Below are 14,119 nucleotides of genomic sequence, written 5' to 3'. Positions count from 1 at the left end.
TAGTAAACCTCGAAAGGTCTTCCGGTGTAAATAGAAGACCTGCAGAAGTCTTATGCTGCCTATAGAACACCTTCGGAGGTCGAGGTTTTCCGGTGTCCATAGAAAACCTCGAAAGGTCTTCTGGGGTCCATAGTAAAGCTCGAGAGGCCATAGAGAACTTCGAAAAGTCTTCCTGTGCCCGTAGAAAATATCGAATGGTCTTCTGGTGTCCATATGAGTCTTCCGGTGCCCATAGAAGACCTCAAGAGGTTTTCTTAAGAGATAATTATTTAGCTAACATCTAATTTGGGACCCTCTGCAAATGTTAGCACATGTTCCCATAGCTCATAATTTTGTAGACAACCAAAAACAAAAGAAAAAAAAAAACGAAACCAAAACAAAACTCAACAAAAGTATCAACGACCGATGACAACTTTTTTTGTTTACTTTTTGTTGTTGGTGGTGGCGGGGGGCAACAATAATAAAAAGCATAACAACAATAACAATTCAATGTCAAAAGCAAGAAGTGTTGGGTAAGAGTTGATGAGTTGTTGTTGTTGCCAACGATCGTCACGTTTACAGTTTCCGATAAAAATGTTCTGTCAAATACAACAATAGCAACAACAACAATTCAGTTTATGCACTTGTTCCAAATGGAGATGACACACAAACACACATACAGAGACACATAACAAGAGGCAGAGACACAATAACCCGTATAAAGAAGAGCCATGTTTGGCCAAGTGGGGTGCTGGGGTGGAGGCAACCAAAAACTGAGTGGAATTGAAATTGAAGAAGTTAATAAACCCGTTAAAATGTTTTTTTGGTAACAATGATAACAACAACAACAATTGTAGTTGTTTTTGCAATGAGCAATAGTTTCGTTGTTTTTTAGCGTTCACTGACATTTCCCAGAATGTTTTTTTGGGGGGGAAATTTTTTGGCGATTTGTTTTTGTTTTGTTTGTGGGAGAAAAAGCGCTGCTTTATTTGAGTGTGTGTGCGTGTTGCACCCATATTTGCGGGTGGAGAGTTGTTTTTGCTTTTTAAGAATTCCCTTTTTCAGCGTTACAATGAAAAGCTTTGGTTGGCTCTGCTGCCGCCAAACTTTGATGTTGTGTGTGTGCGTTCGTGTGGGGTTTGTGGCTTGCATGTGGAGAGGATGTGAATGTTTGTAAAGAACGAACTCCTCCACTTGCCTCGTTGGCTTGACTGCTAGATTGGTAGCTGGCTGGCTGGCTTCTCTGCCTGCTCGATTCTCTGGCTGTGTGTGGGTAAACGCATTCATCGGGTGCTTGTGATGGGGGGTTCTGTTGTCTTGCTGTCATAATTCTGTTTAGATAACTTCCGACATTTGCGTTTAGCGGTAGTGTTTTGCGTGACGTGACGTTGTTGTTGCTGCTTCGGTGGTTAGTCCGCAGTTGATCGGTACGGTTCGGTGGTCAGGTGGTTGATCGGTCGTTGTTAGTTGTTCTATTTTTCAGAAAGTGTGGTGTATGTGTGAGAGAAGAAGTGAGAGTGTGACTTTGAAGTGGTGGTGCCGCTGCTGCTGCCTCTGCTGCTGCCAATAATTGTAAATCTTGAAATAAAAATTCTCAGAGATTCTCCTCAAAACATGAAAAAAAACAGAATTCTCCCTCCACCTACTCCTAGTCAAGTTCTGTGTATTTGTTTTAGTTCAACTTGAAATAGATTCTAGTTCTATTGTTTACCATTGTAGCTCAGGCTATGATAATGCTCTTCATTTCAACACACTCACACCGCCATACCTATGGGGAAATGAAAAATCAATTTCATAAAAATGTATTGGTAAAATAAAAAAAACACAGAACTCTTTGGCGATTTCAATTCACACCTATGTTCTGTTCTGATTACTGGTGGAGGAGGAAGCAAGGGAAAGGAAGTAGAATATTGGGCTCTATTAGATCCCAAGCTATTCATGCCCATGTATTTGTGCACAAATTCGTCTATATAAAATATTTCCCCAATTGTTTCCAACATTAGTTTATGAACAAATTCAGCATCAATAAGTGCAGCACCCCTCAATTAGGGCTCAGCCTAAGCCACTGAAAACAACAACAAATAAAACAACAAATCTTTCAAAACAAAACGCAACGAAATATAAAAATTAAAATTTAAACGAAACAAAAAAAAAGAAATAAATTAACGGAATTAAAAATATAAATTAAAAAGAAATTTAAAATTAAATAACAAATAATAATCAAAAGAAGAAAAAGAAAAAATTAAAAAAATAAAATTATGTTTAAATTTTGTTGGTTTTTAGTGTTAATAGTCGTGCAGCATGCACACAGTCAAATTGGATGTGAGTGATGGATGATGAATGGCTGTGACAACTAAAATTCAAAAAAAAAATTAAAATTTGAATCAAGAATTAAAAAAAAAAAATAACAAAAAATTTTCAAACAAAAATTAAAAAAATAAATAATAATTAAAGCAAAAAATAACAATCAACACTAGAGGCGTATACGTAGTATTCGTTGGAATATTACGCATACGCCATTGTGTAGACAAAAGCTTTTGTGTAGATTTTATTGTGGTTTTCCCTGGCGCCATATTTTTGCAATAAATTCAAGAACAAAGTGATCCCTTAGTTTGTGTGTGTAGTCAGGTTAACAGATTAACGTTAGCAGTGTTGAAGACAACATAAAGTCGGTGTTTTTAGTTAGTTTCCAAATTTAATATAAAAAGTTTTCAAATACACGTTTTATTAAAATGTTCCAATTAAAGAAGCAATAATTTTAAAAATCCTTTTCAAATGTCCATTTATTTAGAGCCGCTAAAGAAGTTTTGAAATGTCCGTCCGTGGTTAAGCCTACCCATGTCCGTAAAAATAGTTAAAATATCGAATATAAACATCTGCTGTTAAAAATTTTTAGGTGATTTTTTTTAATAATATCTGAAGTGATTTAAGTGATTTTTTAACAAGTAAAAAAGTACCAGTCGGCTTTGCCGACAGAGATATACCCTCAGCCTGTGTATATTGAAACAATTTTTTTCCCCAAAAAACGCATGTATTTAGGGTGTTTTAAAAATTGTGGGCGTTTGAACTGACAAAACTGTTGATTAGGATTAAAGATCAAAAGTTTTGCGGAGGAGATACTAAAAAGAATGGATCTCCAGCCACTACATATGGTACCATAGGGGTTTTTTACAACTTCAGGGATGTTTGCTCAAGAAGTATGAACTTGCCCCTGAAACAACTTTTACCATCGCAATTGAGGCAGCGAATGCAAGTTGCTTCAACAAAAATCAAAGTGATTCGAAAGCAGGTCTTAAAGTGAACATGTATTCGAAATTTTGTGTGGGAGGTACCGGATGGAGTGGACAAATATAGTCCATATTTGAACCTGATCTATATCTGGTAGATATATTAGGATGTGTAAAGTATGGTCCAATTCGGCCACTCTCTTCAAGAGTTATCGTACGCACAATTTTTCCGAACATTTTTGAACTTTTGTGGGGGAGGTACCTGAAGGAGTGGACCGATATGGCTTATCTTCAAACTTAAACTATGTTTGGACAAAATATTACTAAGGCTAAACTTTGGACCGAATCGGCAGACCTGTTCGAGAGTTATTTTGCCCTCCAACCTCCTCACACGGTGTCATAGGGGTTTTTTGCAACTTTCAGGCTATTTTCTCAGGAAGTATGGACTTGCCCCTGATGAAAGTTATACCGTCGTATAGAGGGCAGTGAATACAAGTTGCTAAAGCAAAAATCAAAGCGATTCAAGAGATGTTCCTAAACTGAACTTTTCCAAAATTTTGTGTGGGAGGTACCCGACGGAGTGGACCTATTGAGTCCATATTGGAACCTCATCTAAGTCTGGTACATATTTGACGATGAGCAAAGTATGAACCAAATCGGTTACCCCCTTAAAGAGTTATCGTGCGCACAAATTTTCCGAACTTTTTCGAACTTTTGTGGGGGAGGTACCGGAAGGAGTGGACCGATATAGCCCATCTTCGAACTTAAACTAAGTTTGGGCAAAATATTACGAAAGCCAAAATTTGAACCGAATCGATTCATCGGTTCGACAGTTAGCGTGCGCTCCAGCCAGCAGGACAGACAGACAGACAGACGGACGGACATGGCTAGATCGACTCCAAATTGTCTGAAACACATTTCGTCCAAACATACTTGGGGTCTAAAACCATTATTTCGATGAGGCACATTTTCATCGTATCAAAGTGTATATACCCTCCTTAGCCTAAAGGCTGAGGGTATAAAAAGAAGACACCATTAACCCTCCTAACCATGTCCGTTTTACTTAATTTTTGGTGAAAACTTTTCAAATATTAAATCGTGAAGAATATGTGAAGAATGTATTTAAACATTAAAAAATCTTGTTGTTTAATTTTTTTAATAGTTTTAGAAGGCTTGAAAGTTGTTTTTTAAAGCTAGTCATGTTTTAAATAACTCAAATTCGAAAACTTAAAAATGTGCGTATCTAGTCTGCAGTTGCTATTCAATAGCTTCAGTTAAAAGATTCTAAATTTCAACACTAGTAATTATTTTAAAGCAAACAAATATAAGGCAATGATATCAAAAACCTTAAGAAATGTCCATCCGAATAAAATAAATATTTGAATTCAAAAAAGAAAACGTCATTGCCGTAACCATGTCCGTGTTAAAGTTATTAAAATGAAATGAAATGGAAAAGTGAAAATTATTAAAATATTGAAAAATAACATATGTTGATGAAATGTATGTTTAACTGTATTTTAATAATTTTAGCAGAACCCACCCTCCCCTTAAAAATTAATTCGCTTGTATATTCCCATGTTCAGCCAAATCAAATTCAAAATAATTTCGAGAGTGTCCTCTAGTTCTCCAATTGTTAAAAAAGTTAATGAAATTCATAATAAAAAAGTAAAGAAGAATCAGTCGGCTGTGTTGACAGAGATATACCCTCAGCCTATGTGAATAGCACTTTTTGGACATTTTTGTGGCACTTTTTGGACATTTGAACTTGCCGACAAAAATTTGGATTAGGATTAAAGTTCAAAAGTTTTGCGGAGGAAGGAATGGACCGACATAGTGCATTACAGAAGTGGATCTTATTTTAAGAGTCATCTTTTTTCGTTAGATATCGCGCCCACTAGTCATTTCAGTGGGTTGTCGTACACCTGTTGGACCAGTATGCCAGGAAGCATGGACTTGTCTACGGAAAACATAATATGGCTGTACATCATCGGTATAAATTTCCAAATGATCTCCGAACAGACCCTAAACTGCACTTAGACACAAATGTTAAACTTTTGTAGGGGAGGTATCCTAAGGAGAGGACCGATATGGGCCATTTTAGAAGTTAAACTAAGTTTGGACAAAATATGATGAAGCCCAAATTTTGGACCAAATCGGTCTATCAGTTCGAGAGTTTGCTCTCCAACTACTACATACGATGACATAGGGGTTTTTTACAACTTTCGGGCTGTTTTCCCAAGAAGTATGGACTTGCACCTGAAAAAACTTTTACCGTTCCAGCCAGCCAGACGGACGGACGTTGTTCAATCGACTCCAAATTGTCTGAAACACATTTCGTCCAAACATACTTGGGGTCTAAAACCATTATTTCGATGAGGTACATTTTGCCCGTATGAAAGTGTATATACCCTCGTTAGCATAAATGCTAAGGGTATAAACAACTAATGTTTACTACGATAACAATTTTTCCTTTATGTTATCGGAAAAAATTGTAAAAATTAGTAGATTCTTGAAGTTCTGAACAGAGCATATATTTAAACAACACGTATATTTTATTAGAGTTGATTTCTAGCTAGCTTTACTTTATTTTTGGAGCAAATAGGTCAAAAATTTTATATTTCTTACAAGATCCACCACTTACTTTTTGCCAGGGTTTCGGAGTCGGAGTCTACGAGTCGGAGTCGAGCAATTTTGCTGGAGTCGGAGTCTGAGTCGAAAAAAATAACTCGACTCCGACTCCGGGAAAATTTTTTTCCACGTTATAGAAATATATGCTCTGTTCCAGAACCTGCAAGGAGATACTATTTTTTACTACGATAACATTTTTTCCTTTATGTTATCGGAGAAAATAGTAAAAATTAGTAGATTCTTGCAGTTCTGGAACAGACTAATAACATTAAATTTTGAGCAAGAATTTTTTTGTTTAAAAATCATTATTTAGTTTAAAAGAAAGGTATAAGAAAACATATATGCAAACGGAATATTATATTAAGTTAAGGGACAATTTACAGGATATTTACTATCCCTTGAACTGTAGTCTATTCATCTCTATTTTGTTGATCCAATTTCTTTAAATTTTTGCAAACAAAAGTAACGTTTTTTTAAGTAAAGTAAAGTTAAGAAGTCTTACTGGTCTTCTCACAAAGGTCTATTGGTATTCTCATCTTGTTTTTTATGAGAAGTCATCCTTGTCTTCTATTAAAGACTTTGTGGTCTCTATGGTAAATCTTACTGAATACCCTGTGACACAAAATGGAAGTCTAGATCTAGGGGTGGGAAAATTCCTGTTCGGAATGAAAGCCCCAATGGAGAACCCCCAAAGGATCCCATAGCTGAAATTTCTGAGTTATGACATAATGAATGACCCCCATCAATCATTGAGAAAATAGCTTTATATCTCTGTTTGGAGATATTGTTTCATAATTTTTAGATGACATGTTTTTTTTTAACTAGAGTGAGGAACCTTTCTGTCGAATATTCTGTCCTTCTAGCTCAGTTCCTTCCATGTCCTTTTTGTTCTTGAACTCAAAAAGTAAAACAAATCGATATTGTCACGTTTTCATTGTCCTTTATCAGTTTTACCCGTTACTTTCTCAAAAAAAACCGTATGTTTAGGTATTTCGGTAAATTTCACATAATGTATTAATGTAATGTATTAACTATATATGAAATTCGGATGGTTACGCTACTGAATTAGGGCATCATATTCGTCGATGGTCAACGACAGATTCATCCCGCCATAACTCAGAAGTCTGACAAACGGCGAATCTTTCTTCTCGGATTCATTTAGATGTACACATTCAAATAACAGGATCTGTCCGCCAGGAACAGAGATAGTTCATGTGTACCCGAGTTTTTTACACAATTAATATCATATACGAAATTCAATGAAATATATAATCATAGAGTTTTCATGAGAAAGGATAGGGTAAAAGTGATAAAGGACAATGAGAACATGACAATATAGATTTCTTGTCCTAATGGACCGACCCTACATAAAATTTTTTTAGCAACATTTTTGTAGAATATTTTCATGCACGAAATGTCATCGTGTGCTAATTTTTCAGTTCCTGAAAACATCCATCTGCCTACGTGCTAGGTAGTATACACAATATATCTCAAATATTTCAATAAAATTATCCACTTCACACCAAAGTCCAAATTTCCAGCTCTGGATTGTAGTTTAAGGGGTGATCGCTACTTATAAATTTCAGAAAAAAGTAGAAAGTATAAATTTCATAGAATAGGTGATAAAATGTTTAAGTTAATCGGAACAATATTGCCTTAGTATGAGCGTTGAATGGGAACAATTTATTTTATTTTGTATGCTATATGACAATTGATTTTTTAGTTTTTGAGCTAGAGTTGGCACCGCACAATGCTTTAATAAAAACAGGATTTCGTAGACGACCTCAAAACTTCGTAATATTTTACTCTTTCAGACGAAGAAAAAAAATCTGCCAAAAATTACGTAGTTTTCTCGAAAAAATCATGAAAAATGGTTTTTATTGAGCTTTACAACTGGGGTCTCCTTTTGAGGCTAAGCACACTAAAATGTTGGCTTACATCCAGTTTGAAACTTGGTCATGAATTGAATATAATTTTTATTGCATGTAGTCCTTATGATTTGTATTGCCCCTTCATTTTCACATATTTTGAAAGCTTAAAGATTTTCTCGCGCGGAAGAATTCCGTCCAGAATATTCTCGTGCAAAAAAAGGAAAACCGACAAAATTGTTCTAACTTTGCTGTTTTTCAATGTAAGATTCGGCAGAAACAATATTGATATGCTCGAATGTATTCGAACGAATGTCCTTTCTAATGAATATGTAAGGATAAACTAACACATTCGCCTATATACTCGTAGGTTAAAATATACGAAAAAGTTAAAATTGTGTGCATATTTTATTCATTTTTAGTGGTATAGGAATTCACTCTCGGAGTCGACCCGGAGTCGGAGTCAGAGCCGGAGTCGTGAAAAAAAACTCGTCTGGAGTCGGAGTCGGAGTGCTTTTTGCACTGAAATCTTCAAAATACCAAATTTTTTCAAACTGTTTTTAGTGTTTCCTTATTTTTGATAGAAATTTAGACAATTCCATTCAATTCACAACTATTGTTACTATATTGCGGTATACTCGACATTTTGTTTCAGCCACAGTGGTCGAAATTACTGATCTAGCGGCGCGAAATTAATAACTTGCAAACGAATAGAGGTTTGTTTCTGAAATTTTGCACAAACTTAGTATGTTCCCAGTGGACACAAAGATTCTCCACCAAAAATTCTGGACATAGGTATACGTTTTGATATTGCCTCCATATGACGGTACCTCCCAATATTTGGTATTTTGAGAATTGTGTCCACATTTTCAGACCAAACAAGCTGAATTTTGGCATTGTAGGTTCTCCTTCGTTATACATCTTCTCCAACAAAAATTGTGAACATAGGTCAACGTTTTGATATAACCCCCATATAACTGTGTGGCCCAATATTTGGTATTTTGAGGATTTAAGCTAGATTTTCCATGCATTTATCAGCAAGATTTGCGGCTTGTTGCAGCCAAAAGTTAGTTATGCGGAAACTAGGAAGTCCAATTTAATTTGTCGAAAAAGAATTGGAGTAGATATTATATCACTTTTGTAGTTACGTTCCATTTAACAAAAGTAGATTACATAAAAAAACACAAGAAAAATAATAATTTTTGAAATTTTATTGCTATTCCAGGGGCTGGGGCTCAATTCTGTTTCTATGAAAATGTGAAATGAAAACTTTTATAAAGGAGAAAACTGTCAAATGAAAAAAATTTGGTTTGTCTTTTTACGTACTGAACTTTACTGAACATTTTTTCTTCAGTAAAGTTTTGACAATTGTATAATTGAAATGTTGCTAAACATTACTGAAGAAACAATGTTCAGTAAAGTTCAGTACGTAAAAGGACAAACCTATTATAAAGGAAATATTTTTCATTTGACATTTATTTCCTTTATAAAATTTTCCATTTCACATTTTCCTAGCAACATATCGGTGCGCACGATAACTCTCGAACGGATGAATCGATTCGGTTCATATTTTGGCTTTCGTAATATTTTGTCCAAACTTAGTTTAAGTTCGAAGATGAGCTATATCGGTCCACTCCTTTCGGTACCTCCCCCACAAAAGTTCCAAAATGTTTGGAAAATTTGTGGGCATGATAACTCTTGAAGGGAGTAACCGATTTGGTCCATACTTTGCACATCGTGAAATTTCTACCAGACTTTCGGATAAGTTCAGTTAAGGACCTGCTCCCGAATCGCTTTGATTTTTATTGCAACAGCTTGTATTCACTTCCCCCCATACGACGGTACAAGTTTCATCAGGGGCAAGTCCCTATGACACCTTGTGTAGTGGTTGGAGCGTAAGATAACACTGTGCAACACTGAAAATGCAAACAACTTCTAGTATGCATTTTTTGAAAGTACATATTTAGACTACAAAAACCCTAGTAAGGTTTTGTCCTGTCAGATCCAGTTCGGATTTTATGGCCTCATCTAAACCGGGCTAAATCTACACTTTTTTGCATTTATCTCAGAAACGAATAGGAATTTGACCTTGCTGTCGTTAGCAATATTGTAGCCGTAAACTAGTAGAACTTATCTTTTGCAAAAACGACATAAGCAAAACTGCATATAGGGCATCAAAATCTATAAAATATAGAAAATTTTACATAATTGCTGAAATTCTGGTCAGTATCGGCTAAAATATTGGGAGTTGAACCAAGTAACCTTTTGCGAAAATCTTCCAAATAAAGTTTTCAACAATTCTTTAGAACATTCTGTAACTCTAAAATGCTTACATCATGTTGTTTCAGCGGTATTTTGCATCATATCTATTACAACACGTATTTCAAACACAGTTCACACCAACAGTTCGACACCTCCAAATAATAGTATGCTAAGTCTAAAAAGTGAGTTTTGCAGGAGAAGCTCTCAAAGTTTGGAAATTTTTTTGAACTTCAGTACTATGCTAAGTCAATATTTGTTTATAACTTCTATTCGGATTGTCCGATCATTACCAAAATTTGACAGAATTTAAGTTAAAGGACGTTAAATATAAAAATGTAAAGAACTTGAAAACATGCTAAGTCGACTTAGCATACTATTGTTTGGAGGCGTCGAGTTTATTCTCGCATTTCGGATTTCACTACATTATTGACATTTTTATTAAATCGTCGTTGAAAAATGTACTGAAAACAAAGGCATAGAGGCATTTTACAACAATGACATGTTCTGAAGAGTTGTGTATTATATTCCAGGGAATATTTTTAAAAAAGAAAATATTTGTTTTGTTTTTTGTTGAAGTTCAATCTCATTTTCGATTGTTTGAGTGGAGTATTCCCCCATTGGCTCAACTTCATTTATTACCCTCTATTACAGAGAGTAATGTTTTTCAAAACGAACTGATAGTGTTGCAAAATTTTACTGATCGCTACCAATATCATGATTTCATCCCGGCGAATGTAAAATTTTGCAACACTATCAGTTCGTTTTGAAAAACATTACTCTCTGTAATAGAGGGTAATAAATGAAGTTGAGCCAATGGGGGAATACTCCACTCAAACAATCAAAAAAAGAAAATATTCAGAAAAAAATAACGGTTTTGGAGATACGGAGCGAAATTTGCTTCAGAGGTCAGAAGAAGATTCGCATTGGTTTCAGAGATATAGCCCCGAATTTCTTTAAGTACTCAATATTTAACCATGTTTAGATGGGGTCATAAAATCCAAGCTGGATCTGACACAACTAAACCCAACTAGGGTTTCCTGTCGTTTGGGTCTGTACTTTCAAAAAATGCTCAGTTCGAATTGTTTGCACAAGATCACCTTAAAAATGTTGCACAGTGTAATTTAGTAATATTTTGTCCAAACATAGTTTAAGTTTGAAGATAAGCCATATCGGTCCACTCCTTCAGGTACCTCCCCCACAAAAGTTCAAAAATGTTCGGAAAAATTGTTCGTACGGTAACCCTTGAAGGGAGTGGCCGAATTGGTCTATACTTTACACATCCTAATATATCTACCAGATATAGATCAGGTTTAAATATGGACTATATTTGTCCACTCCATCCGGTACATCCCACACAAAATTTCGGATAAGTTCACTTAAAGACCTGATATCGAATCACTTTGATTTTTGTTGAAGAAACTTGCATTCGCTGCCTCAATTACGATGGTAAAAGTTTTTTTAGGGGCAAATCCATATTTCTTGAGCAAACAGCGCAAAAAGTGTAAAAAAAAAACAATATGGCACCATATCGTCGGTGTCAGGCTTAAGTATTCCATACGTCATTTTTGACATTTTGAGGTAAAGGTACCTTACAAGGTTTTGAACCATGCTCTTTCAGATTTTTTGGTCGGTTTTTCTCTATCTCTAATATTTTCTGAGATATTCAGATGCCAATGTGTTCCATATCCTCTTTGTGACTCAAAAAATCTTGTCGTTTTGTTCCATATCCATAAAGCCTGGCGTATGGAACAAAACAACTTTGAACTTTTTAGTTCCATATCCATGTCGTTTGGCGTATGGAACAAAAAGAGACAAAAACGAATTGTTCCGCACCAAAAATGATGGCGTTTGGAACAAAAAATTGGCAAATTTTTGCCAAGTTACGAATAATGTGGCGTATGGAACAAATTGTTTTAAAGGACTTGGCTTAAAAACTGAAGAATAATAGTTTCTAAATCCAAATATTTTTGAATATTGTATTGTTATATGAAAACGAAAATTTATCAATCGTTTAAACAAAAAATCCCTAGTTTAAAGACAAAATTTTTAAGTAAACGTTCATTCGACTTGAAGCTAGTGTGGGCAACGACTACAAAAATGGTATTATAAGAAAAATGCGTTTAAATTTTTTATGTTACCTTAGAAATGCAAAAAATCAATCCAGTTTGTCCGATCGAAATTTTTACCACAAAAAATAGTAATAAGAGGAGGCAATACCTTAAATAAATGTTAAGGAAACCTATAATAATAGTCCTTATTGTATTTATATGAGAACAAGTAAAAAAGTATCAGTCGGCTTTGCCGACAGAGATATACCCTCAGCCTGTGTATATTGAAACATTTTTTTCACAAAAAAACGCATGTATTTAGGGAGTTTTAAAAATTTTGGGCGTTTGAACTGACAGAAATGTTGATTAGGATTAAAGATCAAAAGTTTTGCGGAGGAGATACTAAAAAGAATGGATCTCCAGCCACTGCATATGGAACCATAGGGGTTTTTTTCAACTTCAGGGATGTTTGCTCAAGAAGTATGGACTTGCCCCTGAAAAAACATTTACCATCGCAATTGAGGCAGCGAATGCAAGTTGCTTCAACAAAAATCAAAGTGATTCGAAAGCAGGTCTTAAAGTGAACTTATCCGAAATTTTGTGTGGGAGGTACCGGATGGAGTGGACAAATATAGTCCATATTTGAACCTGATCTATATCTGGTAGATATATTAGGATGTGTAAGGTATGGTCCAATCCGGCCACTCACTTCAAAAGTTATCGTACGCACAATTTTTCCGAACATTTTTGAAATTTTGTGGGGGAGGTAACTGATGGAGTGCACCGATATGGCTTATCTTCGAACTTAAACTATGTTTGGACAAAATATTACTAAGGCCAAACTTTGGACCGAATATGCAGACCTGTTCGAGAGTTATTTTACCCTCCAACCTCCTCACACGGTGTCATAGGGGTTTTTTGCAACTTTCAGGCTATTTTCTCAGGAAGCATGGACTTGCCCCTGATGAAACTTATACCGTCGTATGGAGGGCAGTGAATACAAGATGCTAAAGCAAAAATCAAAGCGATTCGAGAGATGGTCCTAAACTGAACTTTTCCAAATTTTTGTGTGGAAGGTACCCGAAGGAGTGGACCGATTGAGTCCATATTAAAACCTGATCTAAGTCTGGTACACGCTCCACGATGGGCAAAGTATGGACCAAATCGGTTACTCCCTTCAAGAGTTATCGTGCGCACAAATTTTCCGAACATTTTCGAACTTTTGTGGGGGAGGTACCGGAAGGAGTGGACCGATATAGCTCATCTTCGAACTTAAACTAAGTTTGGGCAAAATATTACGAAAGCCAAAATTCGAACCGAATCGGTTCATCCGTTCGAGAGTTATCGTGCGCTCCAGCCAGCCAGACAGACGGACGGACATTGCTCAATCGACTCCAAATTGTCTGAAACACATTTCGTCCAAACATACTTGGGGTCTAAAACCATTATTTCGATGAGGCACATTTTGACCGTATGAAAGTGTATATACCCTTCATAGCCTAAAGGCTGAGGGTATAAAAATAAATGTTTCATTTAAAGTCCTGATTTTTCAACCCCACAGTAGCACTTCATATAAGGGAGGTGGAACACGATGGATAAAAAGAGTTTTGGTTAAAATGTGACAAAATGTGTTCCATGTGACACAAACTGCCAAAAACACGAAAAAAAGATTCCATGGAACAATTCAGCAACTTTTTGCAATTATAAAAATTGGTCATAACTTCTAGACTATCACAGATATCTTACTAAAATAAACTACTGATATATTCTATGAGTTTAGTTAAGTAGAACTGAGCTCTTAAAGTATTGGATTATTGCACCATTTTTATCCTGTATGGCATTTAACATTAACTTGAGTTTTTCTCGAATCAGGCAAATGGCGTATGGAACACTTAAGCATGACACCGACGATATGTTGCGGCCGGAGATAAACTACCATAACGGTCAATGTCGATCCATTCTTTTAGTATCTCCTCCGCAAAACTTTTGATCTTTAATAATAATCAACATTTTTGTCGGTTCAAACGCCCAACATGTTTAAAACCCCCTAAATACATACGTATTTTGGGAAAAAACTGTTTCAATATACACAGGCTGAAGGTATATC

General features: G+C 35.6%; 1 protein-coding gene across 4 annotated transcripts in view; it reads left to right on the top strand.

Moving 5' to 3' along the window:
• Positions 1-1,316: 1,316 nt before the first annotated feature.
• The window catches only part of LOC141401317 (trypsin 3A1), a 51,242-nt gene continuing 38,439 nt past the window's right edge, over positions 1,317-14,119 (top strand). The window contains exons 1-2 of one of the 4 annotated variants that reach the window (XM_073981453.1): positions 1,454-1,551; positions 1,983-2,301. In XM_073981453.1, coding sequence (XP_073837554.1) covers positions 2,238-2,301 — 64 coding nt within the window. In that variant the 5' untranslated portion in view covers positions 1,454-1,551; positions 1,983-2,237. Of the gene's footprint in view, positions 2,302-14,119 lie in introns of all 4 variants that reach the window. The other 3 variants (XM_073981455.1, XM_073981454.1, XM_073981452.1) reach the window with 3 other exon arrangements.

Source organism: Musca autumnalis, unplaced genomic scaffold (assembly GCF_047663935.1).
Source record: "Musca autumnalis isolate F117 unplaced genomic scaffold, ASM4766393v1 scaffold_4, whole genome shotgun sequence".
Lineage (NCBI taxonomy): Eukaryota > Metazoa > Arthropoda > Insecta > Diptera > Muscidae > Musca > Musca autumnalis.
Note: the sequence above shows the minus strand (reverse complement) of the source record. Positions and strands in the feature narration are given on the sequence as shown.